Source organism: Anabrus simplex, chromosome 8 (assembly GCF_040414725.1).
Source record: "Anabrus simplex isolate iqAnaSimp1 chromosome 8, ASM4041472v1, whole genome shotgun sequence".
NCBI lineage: Eukaryota > Metazoa > Arthropoda > Insecta > Orthoptera > Tettigoniidae > Anabrus > Anabrus simplex.
In genome coordinates this window covers 243,169,433-243,191,768 of record NC_090272.1, presented here as the reverse complement: position 1 = coordinate 243,191,768, position 22,336 = coordinate 243,169,433, and the positions used below count along the sequence as shown (strand labels likewise).

Genomic DNA, 22,336 nt, shown 5'->3' with positions numbered 1-22,336 from the left:
GCTGTGTATGGTAATCTTCGAGAAATTTCTGAAGCTGGTATGCGTCATATTGATAAGGACCTTATTCCAACACAACACAACAAGCCTTCAAACACATCGGCACAAGACTTCCACAACAACTAAAACTACAACCACAAACATAGACAAGAGAGGTGTCGCCACCAACTACTTCTAATTCAAACTCAAGACCTGCTGTTTACTATATTAAAACTTGCCAGAGTGCATCACAAATTGGAATAAGGTCCTTATCAATATGACGCATACCAGCTTCAGAAATTTCTCGAAGATTACCATACACAGCTAAAATCAACACAACATAAAAGCAATGGAACTCCACAGAAGATAGAAGAATGGAACCTATGTAACATGAACTAAAATTTTTTAACAAGTGTCTACCTATACTTACCAAATTTTAATGTGTTAAAACTTTTTAAGTGTTTTATATTATGACCCATATGTTTTAATATGTCCTACATACTCATGTTCTAACTTATTGTAACTTTTTACCTTGACTACTGATATTTTAATTACATGCTATTGTATACATTTCCATCCCCCATTAGACATCCGGATGTCTAATACAATAACAACTTGTGAATTGTCTAATGGTTGAAACAAATCATATACTAGCTGATGATGGCCGTTAAAGAGCCGAAACCAGTACTAGTTTAATCTATATAAAATAAATTGTGTATTGATGGGTGGAAAAACACTTTTCTTATCTATACTTTGAATCTGTCAATACGGAAAATGAAATTTATAAATAATAATACGGAAGCCAACCAGGCAAAACGTAAGGCATTTAAATATCAGAACTTGAAAATTAAACTAATGAACGCAACCAAAAGCATTGCCTTTTTGAAGGAATGCCTTTCAAACAACTTAACACCGAAATTTCTCCAGAAATACAATAATAAACACAGACGAACTGCTCAGACACGCAAAACACAAAACAGGACTAATGAAATTTGGTTAAAAGAAGAAATAAAATTCCTATATCGTAAGAAACAACACCTTAATAATGAACTTTACTCAACACACCTGGAAGCATCCCATGAACTCCCACACAGCTATTGGAATTACTTTCAACGAATTTCCAGAGAAAAAATAGAAGACTTAGCCATAAAGAAACAAAACACACTAAACAAAAAACTGGAAACACTGAAACAACAAAGTAAACCAAAGCCACTAACCATAATCCAAAGCAAGGATCCCTCTCTTTCTAACAAGAATTCCCAACATAAATTCCATCCGCCTATAAAAAATCTTACGCAAACCGTATTTGACGTAGAAACGGATATGTTGAGCAGTGGACCCAAACACAACTGGGGTAATGCATCATCCTACCAGAATATTATAACTACCATTACCGAAACAGAACTTGCTTTACAAAGGATCCCATATGACGTACAAGACGAAGTTAGACACGAAATCAGCAGAAAGATCCCGCAATACATCAACAACATTCACAATAATAACCTAAACATGAATACCACCAATAGATCAAACTTAAACTTAAAAATAAAATAAAACAGAACAATTTACTAGTAACGAAGGCCGACAAAGGCAACACTACGGTTATAATGGATAAAAATGAATACATAACAAAGACTAAAAAATGTTTCCAAGACAATACTTTTTCTATTAAACGCCGAGATCCAACCAATAACATACAAAGGAATTTAAAAATTTTACTTAAAAACACACACTTTCTTCTCACCGAAACTGAATCTGCTAAACTCATAACAATGGACCCCCAATTACCATCCGCGAAAGCCTACCCAAAAATACATAAAGAAGACGTACCTATGAGACCAATTATAAACTACAGAGCCAGTCCAACCTACAAATTATCGCAATTCATCCAAAAAATTTTAAAAAAGCACTATACATTTTTAGCAAACAAAACAATACTAAACTCAATAGATTTCTGCAACAGAACCAAAGAGCTAAAGATCGAACACCACACCCTTGCTTCATTTGACATAATAAAAATGTACCCTAACATTCCTGTTAAACAAACAATCAAAATAATAGAATCTAACCTAAAAAACAATAGCAATTTGAGCACCTTAGAAATAAACGAATTCATAAACTTACTTGAATTCGCCATATACAATAACTATTTCAGATTTCACGATACCATTTATCAGCAACAAGGCCTACCTATGGGGTCTCCTGCCTCCGGAATATTAGCAGAAATATATATAGATTACTTAGAACACATGTCAATCAAAGAAATAGATAATATACATTTTTGGTGCAGATTTGTTGACGATATCTTCGTAATTTTAGATAATAGATCCACTGACGCACAAGCTATACTAGACAAACTTAACACTCTAGATCCCCAAATTAAATTCACCAAAGAAACCGAAAATAATCGTACACTAAATTACCTAGACTTAACAATAACCAGACACGACAACCACTTATCTTACAAGATCTACAGGAAACCCACACACACCTCAAATACCATAAAAAATGACTCCATCCCAATACACAAAAAAGAGCAGCCTATTATAGTACGATTTATAGAGCTTTTAACATCCCAATGACGTCAGAAGACCAAAACAATGAATTGAAGTTAATCCACGACATAGCTAAACATAACGGATACAGCAAAGAAATGGTCAACAAAATCATTCACAAAATAAAATCACAACCTAAAACTAAATTAGCAAAAACAACCAAACCCAAAAAAGACTGCCTTATTTACCTTTAACAACACCCATATATATACTATATTTTCAAGAAGCACAACATGAAAATAGCATTTAAAACCACACACAATAGTACCAACATTATACATAACACTAAAAACAGTCAATAATAACAATAAATACAACCAATCAGGTGTCTACCGTATCAAATGTAACAACTGTGACACAAGTTACATAGGAAGTACAGGCAGAAACTTCACCATCCACTACAATGAACATATAAATGCAGTAAAACATAACCATTTCTCATCAATAGGCCAACATGTAGAAGAATCCAAGCACAGTTTCACAAACATCAATAACGACATGACGATACTAAACATAAACTCCAAGGGCCCACTGCTCAACATAACCGAAGATTTCTACATTTCTTTAGACCAATACGCTAACCCCAATCATAACATTAATGATATTACTGATAAAACCAGCATTATTTTTGACAAAGCCATTCTGGCATTAAAGAATGATTACCTCAAAATAGTAAACACACGCTCCAACAAACCAATGAATCACAAGCCCGACCCCGCCCCTACTTCCCCAACGGCCACTCGTTCTTCCCCTCCACCTACATCCCCCTCCACAGCTAATATGAGCCCCAGACGCAAGGTAGAACACAACAAGCCTTCAAACACATCGGCACAAGACTTCCACAACAACTAAAACTACAACCACAAACATAGACAAGAGAGGTGTTGCCACCAACTACTTCTAATTCAAACTCAAGACCCGCTGTTTACTATATTAAAACTTGCCAGAGTACATCACAAATTGGAATAAGGTCCTTATCAATATGACGCATACCAGCTTCAGAAATTTCTCGAAGATTACCATACACAGCTAAAATCAACACAACATAAAAGCAATGGAACTCCACAGAAGATAGAAGAATGGAACCTATGTAACATGAACTAAAAATTTTTAACAAGTGTCTACCTATACTTACCAAATTTTAATGTGTTAAAACTTTTTAAGTGTTTTATATTATGACCCATATGTTTTAATATGTCCTACATACTCATGTTCTAACTTATTGTAACTTTTTACCTTGACTACTGATATTTTAATTACATGCTATTGTATTCATTTCCATCCCCCATTAGACATCCGGATGTCTAATACAATAACAACTTGTGAATTGTCTAATGGTTGAAACAAATCGTGTACTAGCTGATGATGGCCGTTAAAGAGCCGAAACCGGTACTAGTTTAATCGATTTAAAATAAATTGTGTATTGATTGGTGGAAAAACACTTTTCTTATCTATACTTTGAATCTGTACAAGACTGTCGTACTTCAGAAGGAAGATCACACTACTCTCACAGTATATCAAGGCAGTCTCTCAGCAACTTTACCGATGTAAAGTTGGTCAAGCCTGCTGCTAAGAGATTGTCCTCTGCTGCAAGATTGATCACGGATGGTTGAAGGAGTAACTGCGTCTATCGTAGGTGCGAAGTCCACTGTGTGCATATTTTCATCAGCCGAATCACCATCGCTATCCGACATATTATCACACTGTTGAGGTATAAAATCCTCATAGTCACTCATTGCGTCTATATCTGATAATGTATCTTCGTCATCTAATTCATCTTCTCCTAGCTTTACAAGTTCTGCTAATAATTGAACAGGAGTAAGTTTTTGCTGCCGAGCCATTATTACGCACTGTACGACACAAGGGACGGGCACTAACTCGTCCACTCGCAACCACTGCTAGAGGCATACTATTTAGTTACATCATACGCCCCTATAGCACCACTTGTAAATATATCACAGGAAGCAAGCAGTGAGCAGAATAGAGCTCTCCGTATCAAGGAAGTGAAGCGGTCAAAATGACAGCTTATGGCCTTCCTAGGTATAAGGGACAATATCGGTGTTCCCTTATTATCTACGGATGTAATTTTTGGCGTGAATGTACATAACCCTAAAAGATTAAGTCACAAAAGAACAAACTCGTGCGTAAAAAAATTACGAACGTGGAAATACCTTGAAATTCGCTAACGGTCAAAATGACTGCCCTGGCCGTTCTAGTGTTAATGTTAAAATCATTCCTCACATGTGCATTTTAATGTTCTTATCTTATTTAAGTGTTTGTAGTGTTCATGTGCTGATAAAATATGTCCACTATTTTTTCAGGTTATAGTGCCGTGTGGTGGTTAAAACTACATATCAGCCCTGCCCTATAAGCATTCCTACTTTGTTATAACTACAAAGACGCACATACGAAATGCTGTTTTTATTTACAAATTATATACACATCCTACACGTACACACGACTAATAACTGCCTTCTTGAACAAAACACTATTACGAAGTAGGAGAAGAAGACTGCAACACTTGCATGTCAACCAACTACGAATCCAACAAAGTTCACATACTTCAAACACTCGGCAACGACTTCCACTACAAGCCTCGTTAAACAACTCAACTCCCAAGACAGCCCCTTCATATACACTGCCTGGTCAGGCTTCTAGAAGAATTTGACAAAATGTTTTCGTGTAATTTCGATAGCCTCCAAAAACCTATTTACATGAAAGGAGTTTCCTACACAATTCCAGTGGCAAGTTGCATTGTTCTGAACTATTACAGTGTGTTTTACAACATTATGCTGGATTTATACATTATACTTACAGGAAGGCCTAATAAATCATTTAATCATGTGTTCTTACTTTAAATAAACGTATATTAATACATATACAGCAGATGTTTCATGACATAACCTCACACATAATACGATCACGATTTATACCAAATCAATTTTGTACATAACTACATAATAATACTAATACTAATAGATGTAAATAACTTTATAACCACACCTCCCAAGTCACAACAACAACAACAACAATAATAATAATAATAATAATAATAATAATAATAATAATAATAATAATAATAATAATAATAATAATAATAATACCAATAAGTCAGCTCGAAATTACCATTATTTACCCATGAGTTAGAGAACTGTTTCTAAGTTATACTATTCCATTACATTTGCCTCAACTTATGTAAGAAAATTTTAAAAAAGTACGTAAATCAGCAAAATGCAGTCCTATCAGCTCTAGTAAATAAGTTGATATGGGAAGGACAGCTGGCTCAGAAAGTGATGGAACCAACTAGAGGGAAGAATATTCTGGACGATATATAGAACTTTCAATGGACTATTTGACTGTCAACATCAACATGCAGTGACAAATTAATGCATCTATTTTTGTTTGCATTGAACATTTTAATATAAATCTTCTTTCTCAAGTCCAAGTTCAAGCCCCATTCGAATTTTGTATATAATTTTATTGTGCATATTTTATGCGGAACAACACATGACTAAATGTTTGTTCACTTTTTCAATGTGTCAAACATGGCTACATGCCTTCAAAAATGAATCGGCCGGTCATCAGTTAAAAGCATTATAGACTTAAGCCAATAATCACACTCTACTACAATTTTATATTACAAGAACAGAATTTCTTTCAACAAGTTAATCCTTTTACTTAGAAATATTAAGGTGTACACCTATAGAAACACGACTTTTTTATCTTACTGACCTCCAATCTATATATGTAAATACTATTTTAACCATATCATGTATATAACTACTATTGAAATCTTAACATAAGAGTCATGATCAATGTAACTTGTCTTTGTATCATTGTTCTTGGCTGATGATGACAGAGAATCTGTTGAAACCAGTACCGAATATACATAAATTGTGATGTTTTAACAAAAATGTAAAACTTTCACACAATATATAGTATTGAAAAGGTGGAACTTATCGTCCTTTCTTTGATGTGATTCCTAGTGTCTCCTTGGAAAGTGATCATAGACTCCTCATTGGATACTTAAAGTTTAACAAGTTAAAAGAAGTAAGAACCACACAGGTAAAGAAACTCAAGACCTGGAAGCTGAAGGACAATGATACAGTTCCAAGAAAACATCAAATCAGTGATACCAAAGACAGATGAAAGAACAGTTGAGGAGGAATGGAAGGATCTGAATGAAAATCTAGTAATGATAACTGAGAAGGTTTGTGGACGAACCAGTGGCACAAGAAGATGGAAGGAATCTCCATGGTGGAATGACAGAACAAGAACTGCTGTCCTGAACAAGAACAACATGTTCAGAAAATATTTCAAGAACCGGACTGATCATAATAAGGAACTATACAGGGTTGCTAAAAAAACAAGCAAAGTTGTTACAGAAGAACGAGAGAAGTGGTTGAACAAGTAGAGTGATGAATTGAAAGAGGATGTTAATGGTAATAAGAAAATGTTATATGGGATGAAAAATAGAAAAAGATATAAAGAACACTCCAAATACCTAAGAGATAATGAAAATCTGATCACTTAAGATGAGATCAAAGAGACTTGGAGGACTTACTTTGATGAATTACTAAATGTGAATTGCATGCAGCCTACACAAAAAGACAGTACCGGTACTACCTCCTGCAAGTCTGCCTCTGACAATAGGTTAGAATTAACATGGAATGATGCAGAATATGCCTGGAAATACATCAAAACTGGAAAATCAGCAGCGGCTGATGAAATTAATGGAGAAATGATCAAGGCAATGGGCATTTCTGGAAAAAAAGGGATCTACAGACTCTTTCGTAAGATCTGGAAAGAAGGGGACATACCAGTCGATTAGAAAACAGGCATCATAATTCCAATCTTCAAGAAAGGAGACAGAAAGAAATGTTCCAACTATAGAGGCATCACTTTAACATCTCAAGTTGGTTAACTTTATGAAAGAATTATAGAGCGTAAAATCAGACCCCTTATTGAAGAGAACCTCTTCAAAGAACAGTATGGATTCAGGAAGCGGAGATCAACAACTGGTTTAATCTTTACAGTCCGTCAGTTAATGGAAAAATACTATGAACACAACCGAGATTTGTGGTTAGCCTTTCTGGATATCAAGAAAGCATTTGATGCAGTGAATAGAGAGAAGGTGTGGGAAGCACTGAAAGAAATTGGAATAAAGGATGACATGATACACCGGATCAAGAATTTGTATGAAGATACCCGAAGTAAAGTCAAAACACCTGTAGGAATGACTGAAACCTTTGATATAAAATCTGGGTTAAGACAGGGTGGTGTTCTGTCTCCTCCTCTTTTCATCACTGTGATGAACGAGATCCAGAGAAAAGTTCACCAAACCATTGCAGTGTTCTCCCTAGGACCTTTTTGATGGGCGCACCGCCCTGCCGTTTTTACAGGCCGCCCGGCTAACATAACCTAGGTAATTGCTAATTACATAATATTTATACATATTTGAATCACTGGTTGCTCCAAATTAAATTGTACATACTGTAAAACTGTTTATTTACACGATATATCACTTTTATCAGCATAATTGCTCCAATTACATCGGAGGTTAAATGTTTAGCTTGACTGTCATGTAGTGTAGTACTCTAGCAGTTGTCTAGATTAACGTGGAATCGCATGCGTGCATTCGACTTCGCACGACGTCACAAAACCCGTATGGCACTCCACAGCAACCGAGTGGTAAGCCCCGGTGTTAGGCCTATATGATTATGAACGAGCAGTAGTCGAACCCCACTTTCGGCAGCCCTGAAAATGGTTTTCCGTGGTGTCTCATTTTCACACCAGGCAAATGTTGGGGCTGTACCTTAATTAAGGCCACGGTCACTTCCTTCCCACTCCTAGCTCCTTACTATCCCATTGTCGCCATAAGACGTATCTGAGTCGGTGTGACGTAAAGCAACTTGTAAATCAAATATAAAAAGAGCGAGCAGTAGAACGCTAGAAGTTTGAAGTATTCTTATATCTTGTTCGTGATAATAACACTAAAATAGTTATATTTTGCAGTTAATGTATACCTGTCCGATATTATTGTCAATACCTGGGAGGAATAAACTGAAATGTTAGCATGTTCATTTTTTACGTAGTATTCTCCGCCCGGCTACTCATTCCTGCCACCCAGCTGACAAAAATTTCTGGGTAGAACACTGCATTGGAGGTAAGAAAATGAAAGTTACAGTATATTGTTCGCAGATGATATATGCTTGTGGGGAGACTCTAAAGAAGATCTTATGATGCAAGTTGTAGATACATAAAATGATTTAGAAAGATCCAGAACCAAGCCGGAACCTATAAGAAATGAAACGCGATTTAGAATTATATGAAAATCAATAAAAAAGGGTAATATTAGCGAAATGAAAGACTCACCTCAGGTGCCAAGTTGATAGTAGATATATCGGAGAAGAACTAACAGTCTGAATGTGGAGAGGCGGACATTCGGATGGAGTAAGGTGGGGCGGAGTTACTAAGTAGGGGGAAGGGGAAGAGCGGTGGAGGCAGGACTATGATCGGGTGGGCGCGGACGGCGGTAGGGGTAATATGTAAGCGTGTTATGAGTTGTTTCGAAGATTGATTGATTTTGGGGTATTTTAAGATTATTCAATATTTTAATAAACGTATCAAACAAAATCGTAGGTTTTTCAGAGAGGTCATTGAGATTTAAATTTGGATTATGGTACTGATCGAGTGAAAAGTAAAACTGTTCAGTTAAATCAAGTATAGGGCCTTTGTTTATTACTTCAATGATGTCTATATCGTGGTCTATGCCATAAAATTTGTGTTTATAGTTGTGCATATGTTGACCTACTGCGGAGAATTTTCTGTATTTAATTGCATTTACGTGTTCCGTTGTTATCAGACTCACAATGGAATATTTTCCAAGAAAAAGTATACAGCAAACTATCCACTTTACTTGTCCAAAAACAATCCACCTTAAATAACAAGTTTCAAACCCTTATTAACAAATCTACCACAACCAACAAACTATCGAATAACTCGATCAGCTCGAACACTGCTAGTCACCGCATAACCGAATTTCATTCCCCATTCATCAACTTATCTAACGCAACATTCAATGACTAAGAGATTGCTATTTGGTCTAAGGGCCCTAAACATAACTGGCCTAATTATAACCCATTAAATGTTGCTAAAAAACTAAAAATAGAAACAGAAGCAGCGATCAAAAAGATTCCTTACGATATACAGGATGAACTCAGACACGAAGCTAATAAACAATTAAAGAAAATCTTTATATTACCTACCCCGAATATAACCAAATCACAATTTGAAGATAGAAATAAAATCATTCAACTCAAGCAGGCTCAAGCTGTAAGACTGCAGGAGAAAATAACAGGTCAACCCAAAACAAAAATAAAAAATACTCAAACCATCGTTAAAGGAAATACCGCTGTAATAATGAATCAAACAGAATACGTATCCAAAACAAATTTTTTTTTTTTCACGGACAGTACTTTTACAATAATTAACAAAGATCCAACCCAAGCTATCCAACGACAGCTCAAACAGACACTTAAAAATTCATCCTTTCTCCTAACCGACAGCGAAAAAAAATATTATTAACATGAACCCAGGACTTCCCACCGTCAAAGCACAACCTAAAATACATAAGACTAATGTCCCAATATGCCCTATTGTAAACTTTAGACCTAGTCCTTTGTATAAAGCAGCACAATTCACTCAACAATTCCTTAAAAAACACTACACCTTTCAGTCTAAGAAATCTATAAAGAATACACTACAACTTATTAAACAACTAGATGACTTTACACTTCAACCATATCACTCTACACTTGTTTGCTTTAGCATAGTCTATAAACAATACATGAAGTTTTCCTTTTGGAAGACGGAGAGCTTCAGTAATGTTTCCTATTAGGCAATGGATAGCATGAGTGGTTGAGCGCCCTTTCCAGAAGCCAAACTCTTCATAAGGTATCAGCGAGTCTGTTAGAGCTGTTAGTCGGTTAAGTATTAGAGTGGACAGGAGTTTGAGCCCTGTATTCTCCAAAGCTATACCTCGATAAGAATTTGGATCATCTCTCTTGCCTTTGCTCTTGTATAGGAGTTTTATGATGGAGTATCTCCATTTCTCTGGTATGTTTATTAATAGTAGATAGTGACGTGTCCTTACCGAATGACTGTTCAAACTGTTCCCAGAAACGTGCCCATGTTTCTATATTACCTGAGAAGGGTTCTAGTCTTATTGAGGGGAGTCTTAACGTGGTTGAGGGAACAGCTAAGGCAAGTGTTGGTACCATCTGTGTGTTCGTGAGTCTAAGATTCGACATCGCGCTTTCAAGTTTTTTCTCCATCCCATGTGAAATGCGAATGATAGCGCGCTTGGCGTTCTCTATGTATTCCTCACATGTACTTATGTCATCAGCGTACGCGGTGACATCCAGGAGGTCATGAACCTCATCGTCCAGGGCTCTTAATTTATCCAAAATCCAGGTCGGATAGGATAGATGAAAGTGAGGAGCCTGGCACAAGTAAGTGGAAGCAATGCCAGGACTCAGCTGAGGTCCCCGTGGTCGCCAATCCACGCTCCAAAGTTCGGAGCCCCTGGGGTCCCTTTTAGTCGCCTCTTACGACAGGCAGGGGATACCGTGGGTGTTATTCTACCGCCCCCACCCACAGGGGGAAGGGTGGAGTGGGACACCTACGTCTTTGACCTGGCATGAAAGAGGAGAAAGACTCCAGCAGAACTGAGAAGATTGGCGCTGGACCAGACTTCGTATGGGAAGGACCCGACGCCTGCGAGAGCATAAAGGGAAAAGAGAAGGAAGAAGTAAGCTGCTTCAATTTATATTTGTGGTATATTTGAAGAAAATTAAATAGGTATGTAAGTTATTTGATTTTTTCCCTATTTTGACGTCTCAAATTTAGGGTGCGGGTCTTATTCAGGATTATACGGTAAATAGTTAAAATTTATTTAGTATTAAAAACTTCATTTTTTGTCCGTATTGACTCAAGATTTTACAATGCTTAGTAAAGCTAATAAGGTTCCACCTATTCAATACGTTATCGTAATGGTCTATTTAGAACATCACATATTTATTTTAACTTATCATAAAATACATCTTTGGGACCGGTTTTGGCAATCCACTATGCCATCATCAGCCATTGAGTTTTTTTTAGCAAGGAACATTCAAAAATTTAAAAATATGCAATAGCAAGTCCTATTCTTACATGAAAAACATTAAAAATATAGCTAAATAGCATAGGCCCATTGTACTATACAAAAAACATGTCTTTTTTGAAAAATACAATATTATTTAGTGCATCTAAAATTATTTTTTATATATAATTGGAAAAGTCTATGATTTGGTGTAGCTTATGTACAATAGAATCATGTAAAATTGATAAAAGATTCTATTTTTGCCATTTAAACCACAGTTTTAAAAACAAGAAGTCCTATTTTACATGAAAAATATTTATCTAAAACAGTACAAGTCGTATATTATGAGGAACTAAGAAACTGTGCTTAAAAAATGACAGAGGTTTTTATAGAATCATTCATCAATTTTATAGAAAATTTCCTGTGTATCAACTATGTCAAACCATAGTCTTTTTAAGCACCTAAAAACAATTCTAGATGCACCAAATAATACTATATTTTTTTAAAAAGACATGTTACTTGTATAACATAAAAAAAGGTTAATACTAACTAGCCAATTTTTAATATTTTCCATGTAAAATAGGACTTCTTGTTTTTAAAACTGTGGTTTAAATGGCAAAAATAGAATCTTTTATCAATTTTACATGATTCTATTGTACATAAGCTACACCAAATCATAGACTTTTCCAATTATATATAAAAAATAATTTTAGATGCACTAAATAATATTGTATTTTTCAAAAAAGACATGTTATTTGTATAGTACAATGGGCCTATGCTATTTAGCTATATTTTTAATGTTTTTCATGTAAGAATAGGACTTGCTATTGCATATTTTTAAATTTTTGAATGTTCCTTGCTATAAAAAACTCAATGGCTGATAATGGCATAGTGGATTGCCGAAACCGGTCCCAAAGATGTATTTTATGATAAGTTAAAATAAATATGTGATGTTCTAAATAGACCATTACCATAACGTATTGAATAGGTGGAACCTTTAGCTTTACTAAGCATTGTAAAAACAAATAGTTCAAATTCATTGTGGAGTAAGATTTCAAATTATAATGATAGCAAAACATTCAAGTCTAGCAAAGAGACCACCTGTATTACCATGTCAAACACTGAGGTAGAGTGAACATTTAGCCTGATAAATCCGGATAAAACCTATTCATGTAATATGATATCGTCCCCACTCTGGCAAACTAGCGAAAGTGACAAACTAGGGAATCTGTACTTCTGAAGTTTTGGTGTAGATTTTATTGGTTAAATATTGTCTACCCTCTGACAAAGTCTCACATCTGCAACTTGTTCCTTATGCCTAACACATGAAACCAATAATTAAATATAAAAATTGATATGACATGAGTAATCACAACTTCTTTCAGCTCCTCTAACCTTTTGACAATTTGCAGATTCGCTAGTTTGCCAGAGTAGGAACGATATGACACAATCATCTTCATGTTATTTTTGCTGTTTAAGTGGAACTCAGGAGAGTGGATAAATGCTGTTACAATTATGGGGTTCCTACTGACTTTTAAAAGAAAATAGATACACTTCAATCTTAGGCTACAGTATTTCGACGCCTGGTACATCGACGTCAGACACTGGAATCTCATACTGAGGAACCTGAACTGCATTTATTGTAAGTATCACTTTCAACTTTGGACAAATGAACTTCTTTGACAGTTTTCTAATTTTGGGGCACTCAAACAAAAATTATCTGAACTCAAGATGTTTTTGTTGTAATTTGGCAGTTTTTTAATGCCTTCACAGCAGGATTTTACATAACCATTTGGCAACAATGGACATCAGTTGGTAGCCTTGAATAGCGCACTGTGATGTTGGGAGTCTCTCCACGTCTGATTCTTAACCTTTCTTTTTCATCTTTAGTAGAATTTTACCCCACAAACAACTCCACCACTGTCCGGTCCCAAGTCCAGAATGGGAGAGGAGGAGGGTTAGTTGGCTTGGCAACCAGCTGTAAAAACTTAACGCCAAGTGTCAAGCGGCAGTAAATAACTCTACTCCCACATAGGGGCCAACGGCTTCGGATAGGTGACCCCTTGTGTTGTTTATAAGTTTCATTTCCGTATTGATAGATATTACTTTACAAAAAACAATATGTATATGAGTTTCCACCTTATCAATACAAATTTATTTTACATTAAGCAGGTAAATATAGTCAAGACTAGTTTCGACCCCTAGGGGGTCATCCTCAGTTGACAAGCGTTAAAAATGTATTGTTTACAAAAACATCACATGTAGTGGTAAAAGCTTAAATTAATTTGAACCGATCATTAATGTTGGTATGTCTGGTACATGATTGACTAGTGTGCATCATCCATGAAGACACATATTTTTTATGCTACTACCATCCAATTTTTTAGGTTATACAATGTGGAATATACATGCATTTATGCAACTCAACAGTGGCAAGTTTAATAATGTACATTTAAAGTTGGTTCATAAATTACACATTGGCTATTGATTAGGACATTGGTTTGAACACTTTTGACTAGAATATCAATGTAACACCTTACTGGCATATATCTTAGATGCTAAAATCAGTTTGTAAAGCCTGTTACTCTTGATTGAGTCTTAGTATAAGGTTAAAATTTTAAATGAAAACTATTTGCTTAGCATAGGCATTAAATAATGCTGTCAAAATGGACATATAGCTAAAACAGTGGTATATGTATGTCATATATGCCTGGTTAAAAACACATTACATTAATGTTATTGATATGTGGTGCAACATGTACATTGTTTTGGAACAAATGGGGTTGACGAATTTTTCATAATAGTCTTAGATATAGTGTTCTAATAAAATGGGTCCGTAAAAATATTTATGTGTACAAAACAGTTCAAACCAATGTCCTAATCAATAGCCAATGTGTAATTTATGAACCAACTTTAAATGTACATTGTTAAACTTGCCACTGTTGAGTTGCATAAATGCATGTATATTCCACATTGTATAACCTAAAAAATTGGATGGTAGTAGCATAAAAAATAATATGTGTCTTCATGGATGATGCACACCAGTCAATCATGTACCAGACATACCAACATTAATGATCGGTTCAAATTAATTTAAGCTTTTACCACTACATGTGATGTTTTTGTAAACAATACATTTTTAACGCTTGTCAACTGAGGATGACCCCCTAGGGGTCGAAACTAGTCTTGACTATATTTACCTGCTTAATGTAAAATAAATTTGTATTGATAAGGTGGAAACTCATATACATATTGTTTTTTGTAAAGAAATGGGTGTCCCCTTTGCGTGGAGTGATGGTACCCCAGTATAGGAAATGACACTTGGAACCCATCATCTGTATTTTAAGCCCAACGGCACGGAGGAACCTCCTTTTTGTGGTTCTCAACAGTCGTAGAGGCTGGTTGTGAAGGTGCAACTCAATGGGTTTTTGAATCTGCGGCAGTCTGTTACAGTCGTGATACTAGAACCTGCACGTCGCATTTCATTTGTACCGCAGGTAGAGTTCCAAAATCATAGTGTGTGGGTCAGTTCCTTGCAAGCTGCGATCCATTTTGTGGCAATTTTTCCTGCTGTCATGCCCTTCAACTCAAGTCCAACGGCGATGGGAGGGGATACGGATGGTGGAGGCAGGCTTTTGGGTGAAATTGAAAGCATCTAGTTCGGACCTGCACGTTGGCAGCAGATGTGTGATGGTCGTCTTTCTGAAACCCAGTGACTACTGAGGAATTCGGTCCTGCGTCTGTGTTTGGGCAGGCCTATTTAGGATCACCGCAGCCCATCATGAACGGGGAAGGCCCTAGAAAATGTGGGCTAAACATCAGTAATCACACTCTCAGCCAGCTGGGAAGCCGCACCTGGTGGGGCACCCCTTATGCGGTTGAAAAATGGCGATTACCAAAACTTTGATAAGAACCTGGAATGTTCGAACCCTACATGATTTGAAAGACAATAACAGACCTGACAGAAGAACAGTGCTTGTCACCCATGAGCTTGGACGAATGAACATTGATAATGCTGCCATAAGTGAAACCAGACTGTCCAGCAAAGGTAAATTTACAGAGTTCAACTCAGGCTACACAATCTTCCGGAAGGGAAAAGATGAGCGAGACACCGCATTCATGGTGTTGGATTCGCTGTGAAGACCACATTGGTGAATGATTATAAGCTAACTCAAACTGCTGCCAGCGAAAGAATTAAAACTCTCCGAATCCCACTTTCTGGAGCTAAATCTATGACACTCATCTCTGCATATGCTTCTACCTTGGATGCTGATGTAGAAGCTAAAGATCAATTCTACAACCTGCTGAGCACTACTATCACCAAAGTACCACCAAGAGACAAACTCTTACTACTAGGCAATTTCAAAGCCAGAGTTGGTAAAGATCACCAATTATGGGGCAATGTGATGGGAAAACATGGACTTGGCAACTGTAATGCCAATGGTCTACTGCTCCTTGGTTTATGTGCTGAACATGAACTCTTCATTACTAATACACAGTTCTGCCTGCCTAATCGCTACAAGACCACTTGGATGCATTCTCGCTCAAAGCACTGGCATATCCTTGACTATATCATCACCAGGCAATGTGATGATAATGATATTATTATTATTATTATTGTTAATAATTATTATTTTCTCTTGCAGTCTTACAGCTTGAGCCTGCTTGAGTTGAATGATTTTATTTCTATCTTCAAGTTGTGATTTGGTTATATTCGGGGTAGGTAACAATAATAATAATAATAATAATGTTATTTGCTTTACGTCTCACTAACTACTTTTACGGTCTTCGGAGATGCCAAGGTGCCGGAATTTAGTCTTGCAGGGGTTCTTTTACGTGCCAGAAAATCTACCGACACGAGGCTGTCGTATTTGAGCACCTTCAAATACCACCGGACTGAGCCAGGATCGAACCTGCCAAGTTGGGGTTAGAAGGCCAGCGCCTTAACCGTCTATGCCACTCAGCCCGGCAGGCAATGTGATAAAAAAGATGTCTGTTACAAGGGCCACAAGAAAGATCGATGACTGCTGGACTTTTTTGCTGGTTGAGAATCTCAATCTGTCGCAAAACAAAAAGATCCATCCAGAAACTGCCCAGAAAGAAATTTGATAATTCTTAACTTCAAATTGAATCCATTGCTACAGATTACAGAAATGCAATCTCAAACAAACTGGCTAGTCATCCAGTCAGCAGAGAAAACAACTGGTTTTGTGAGGGAAAAAAGACAAGACTGGTTTGATAAAAATAATGAAGAAATTAAATGTCTGATCAATGCTAAACGGGAAGCCCATTTTCAAGATCCGTCTTCCAATATGAAGCAATCACATTTCTTGGAACTTAAAGGACAATATCGAGCACAAATTAGGGGAATCAAAAATAACTGGTAGCAACAAAAAAGCTGAAAAACTGCAAAGACTATCTGATGCCCATGACCTGCAAAACTTCTATGGTGGCATAAAGGACATACATGGTCCAATTCGATCTTCATCAGGGTCACTGCTGACAACTCCATCATTTTAACTGATAATGGAGAAATTTTAAAGCGATTGAAGGAACATTTCTCTGTGCTTCTAAATCGTGCCTCCAATGTCGCTGAGGACTTTCTCCGTAATGTCCCTTAGAAGTTCCACCCATATACAGAGACTCCACCAACGCATTCAATCAACTGAAACCAAGAAAGGTTCCTGGTTGTGATAACATCCCTCTGGAACCGATACAAAATGGAGGTATACCCTTGAAGACTAAACTTTTCACACTCAACCTCTTGATTTAGGATACTCGAGAAGTACCTGACAACTTGAAGAATGCTACCATCATCACTATCTTCAAGACAGGCGATCGTAGCGTATGTGGGAACTATTGTGGTATATCGCTTTTGTCGATTGCAGGTAATATTCTCGCAAGAATTCAACTAAACTGGCTCCAAGTTATCTCAGAGAGGATTTTACTAGAGTCTCAATGTGGTTTCCGAACCTCCAGAGGCACAACAGATATGATCATCTGTGCTAGACAACTCCAGGAAAAATGCGGAGAGCAAGAGCAGCCTCTGTATTTAGTTTTCCATGATCTGGAAAAAGACTAATTCGGTATCACGACCCGCTTTGCAGAAAGGACATTTTGGATGTCCTGAATGTTAAGTGGAATTTGTTCAAGCTCTTCATGACGACATGTCTGGACAGGTTCTTCATGAGAGTTACAATAATTGAAAATCTTCCACGTTTTTGATAGTTTTTATTTGCTTTTTAGCAAATTTTTATTTGTAAACAGTACATGTTTCATTCTCACTTGGAAACATCTTCAGCTGTTGTTAAGCGTAGGTGAATCGCTAAGTTTCTGAACACGTTATTTGCAAGTACATTGATTCTCTTAAAGACTACTAGAATACAACTTAAATTAAAATGATGTTAAAACAATGTGGGGGTTTATGGGTTAATGAAATGAGATTGGATGATTACATAGTTGGTCAGCTTAAAATCTATCTCTATTCACTGGAATAGTTGTTAAAAGTTTCACTTTGTTACATTAAAAATGTCTGTCTTCCAGTTAAAAGGTTTTAAAAATGATTGGCTTCATGACACTGTTCAAATTGTTGTTGAATGCTTTTTCTTTCACTCCTTCCAAGTAAGCTGTTATTTATTATGAGCTTGCTTAAAGTGCCCTAAATCGAGTCTAAATAGAGCAGCATCAAACATTCCCCCTCCAGGGTCACAGTAGAACTGGAGTCTAACAGCAAGAAATTGAGACGAAGCTCCCTTCCCAAAAATTGACCAGCAATCAGCTTCAAAGTTCCGCATTAGACTCAATTTAGGGCACTTAGTTTTCGGATATTAATTCCCTGTCTCTCTCTTACACCCTGTGACGTCAGGTATGACGTCATCACCCCTCCGTCACCAAGTAAACATGGTCGCCATGTGCTCTACCAGTCCTATATAGTGTCTTCTTCAGTGTTCTATATGGCAGGTAATAATACAAAAACCTCGTATTTTCGCACCTCTACTCCTTCCTTGTACCCTAATGAACATATTTAACAGCATATGACGGCGCCTACGAGTGAACTGGCGATAGCCGGCTGTAAGGCTAGGAAAACAACATAGGGAATCTGCCACCTGGACGACTGCCCTAAATGCAGATCAGTAGTGATTGACTGACAGAACTGCAGTATGCCGATGACACCTCATCTCCTGCTCTAACACCTGCAGAACTACAACAGTCAGTCAACTGCTTTAAAACTGCATGGGACCACTTTGGTCTTGCAATTAATGCGAAAAAACAAAGTTACTTGCACAACCTGCTCCAAGATTAACTCTTCCCAAGTTCAGTATCTCCATCTTAGACATAACACTGGAGCAGGCTGATCACTTTTCATATCCTGGAAGCATTTTGTCTAAATGGTGTACCTGCGAACAAGATGATAAAGGAATTGGGGCTGCTCGTGCAGCATTCAAATGGTTAATGCACAGAGTCTTCATGAATAATGACCTAAAACTGCATACCAAAATCATGGTGTACAAAGCTGTTGTCATTTCCACGCTGCTGTATGGCTGTGAAACATGGACACTATTGCCGTGATATCAAAAACCTTGAGCACTTCCACCAACAAACAATGAGATAAATCTTAAATATTAAGTGGGAGGCCTATCTGACCAACATGCCAGTTCTCGACAAAGCGCAGCTAAAAAACATTGAGGCAACAATCATCGCTCATCAACTGAAATAGTTAGGCCATGTTCTCCGCATGGGTGATACCAGGCTTCCCTGCCAAATTCTTTATGATGAACTCTGCTCCGGCAGTAGACCTCATAAAGCCCCTCTTCAGCATTTTAAGGACCAGCTGAAACACATCATGAAGGCAACTGGTAAAAATATACAGACATGGGAAGAATGTGCTGTGGACCGTTCACTGTGGCGGAACACTACATCCACCGATCAACTTGTTCGAAAGAGAATGCTGCAGACATCAAGAGGTCAAGCGACAAGTAAAAAAACTCTTGTCAATTACAACCCTGCCCTCCTTCCTTCATTCATTCAGTGTGATTTGTATGGGCGTATGTTTTATGCCAGGATTGGTCTGTTTAGTCATGGCAAACACATCCATAAACTGAGTCGAACTGCTCAATGTATGCAGGAAAAGTTATATATACCCAGATCGAGTTACAGCCGCCGACGACCCCAGAAACATTAAACAAACTTTTTCAAGATAAACCGGATCCAGTGAGTTACTCACATGTGGAAAAAATATGCAGAGGAAAGACTGATAATGCTGTTGTTTTTCCTTCATAAAATCGACAGTTGGAAATGGATTTCAGGTACAAATTCAATATGTGCAGCATAAGTTTAATTGCATCATAATGGATATGAAATAGTATAAATCTTACGTAGAATACTTTGTAGAGAATAGATGTGTTCACTGTGATAGCCAGGGACACACCTGCCATACCCTTAGATTAGATAACTAAAATCACAATTACACTTACTGGGTTTCAATTCTGGCCAGCGCTCTACTTCAAAACGATAATCTTCAAATTCCATTCCTCCATAGGACAACAGGAATCGAATGGGTTCACCCAGTGCCTTCACAGGGAAATAAGTTAACTTGTATTTAGGAGCCATTGTCTGAAAAAAAAAAAGAGAACAATTCAATACAGACGTATATATTCTACGGGACTGAAATTACTGATACTGGCATTACTTATGACGGTGCCGAAATCGTTTACTAAACTTACTTCTTGGTATACAGGAATATTAAACACCCGTAGCAGGCAGTCAAGCCCTAACCATAATGCGGCTGATCGGAGCTGAAACTAAATTGACCAGTCCCCGCTCGTCCTATGAACTACGTCGGCAAATTTGTGTGGCAAATTGCCGGGAACACATCTACATCAAATGACTGCCAGAACGAAAATTTTAAATCTTTACCTGCTACTCACCGACTAGGTACCCAAATCTGTATCGTACAACGCTTCAAGTTTAGTTCAAACGAATACCTTCGGCTTGAACAAATGTCACTATAACAGAAATCAAAGAGAATAACAGCAACGAAACAAGCGATAAACGGGCAGTGTAACAGGACACCGGAAGTGCTGAAACGAAAGACCAAGGTTCTTGGGTACCGGTACAAAATGTTACCCCACGGCCAACTGGATCCCTCGCTGCGCTCCTTAAATACCGGCCTTGACAATCGCTTGTGAAGCCCAGCATAAGGCCCCATTCACAATGCAAACGTAACCGTAAACTTAACGTAAAATTTGTGGTATTCACAATGGAGGAACATAACATTAACGTAAAGCGTACACAGCAGCCAATCAAAACACTGCCATGTTATTTAGTACGGAAGTCAGGTTTTGGGCTATCTCGCAGTTTTATATTTCAATACCTCGATGGAATCAAACAACGTGGTAGCGGAATTCCTATTACTTCAAACATCTATTGCTTTGCTCCTGGGAGCTGTGTAGGCCTACGGTACCTGAAAAAGCGATCTAAACAACGGTGCAGAAAATGGGTTCATCCCTTGAAGCAAAAAAGGTTATCTCAGGGCGATTTCGGTAATCTACTGTAAGAAATGACCCTCATCAGTTCGTTTTGGACATGCGGATGAAACTTGAACTGTTTGCCTTTCTTACGATTTGCTTCCCCTTTTGTAATAAAAAAGAAATGTAAGGTATCCTTTACCGACATCTATGACCCTATCTATCACACCCCGATAAGATGTTTGGATCTAGTTGTTTATATGATATCGTTTTCGTAAACTAGTAGTCCGTCATAATGTTAAGAAATATACAGGGACACTGTTTTATTTATGACAGGGATTGTCTCTCGTCCGTTTGCCAGCGTTGCGAGCTTGTCCCCCGCCTTTTATTGTCAGATTTCATTACTACAGGATATTCATTTCCACCTATTATTTTTCGGTACAGCGTATTTGTAATTCTTTTTCCTTCTATCATACATAGCGTATACACAAAGACTATTTTGAAAGAGAATTACAAGTGTTTCGCCGAAAGAAGTCATTATATCGTGCACAACACACAATGTTTACCTCTGCTCTGATTGGCTGGTTCTTATAGTTAACGTAAAATTAACCGCAAGAGCTTGGAGTTTGCAATCCATTAATTTTACGGACTCGCAGTTAAGTTTACGTCGGCGCATTGTGAATGGATCCATTAGATAAGATGGCCGCTAACTTCTAAGTTAACGTTAATTTTAAGTTTACGTTACGTTACGTTACGTTTGCATTGTGAATGGGGCTTAAGGCTGTAATTGGAAAGTTTCACCGTAATGCCGCTGGACCGCTGGCCTACTACCCACTGACAGGAAGCTGTATATCACAAATTGCCGCATTTCCAATTTTATTTATATGGTTTTGCTGTCGTAAATGTTGGCAATGTTTTTGCAATGAGGTGCTTGTTGGCTTGATATTGAGATCTGTTAGTTATGCGCTAGTAAATTTATTTTTTTATTGTGTAGTGTGATGATTATATATTTAAATTGTGTTTACAAATCTTGGAATTTGTGACATTCTTGTGCACCTTTTCGTACTTCGAGCAGAAATTTAATGGAAACAAGAACAAAGTTATTTCTCGCTGTAACTTCGTCCTGAACAAGCATTTTAATTTATGCGCTAATTCGTTTTTTAATGGTGTGGTGATTTGCTTGTCATTAACTGTGT

At 37.2% G+C, this 22,336-nt stretch overlaps 1 protein-coding gene across 3 annotated transcripts in view; it reads right to left on the bottom strand.

Moving 5' to 3' along the window:
• Window positions 1-20,769, bottom strand: part of LOC136879052 (glutathione S-transferase) — a 72,634-nt gene extending 51,865 nt beyond the window's left edge. Inside the window, exons 1-2 of one of the 3 annotated variants that reach the window (XM_068228938.1) lie at window positions 20,590-20,769; window positions 20,148-20,286 (exon numbers count right to left, since the gene is read on the bottom strand). In XM_068228938.1, coding sequence (XP_068085039.1) covers window positions 20,148-20,283 — 136 coding nt within the window. In that variant the 5' untranslated portion in view covers window positions 20,284-20,286; window positions 20,590-20,769. The other 2 variants (XM_068228937.1, XM_067152790.1) reach the window with 2 other exon arrangements.
• Between the last annotated feature and the right edge of the window lie 1,567 nt (window positions 20,770-22,336).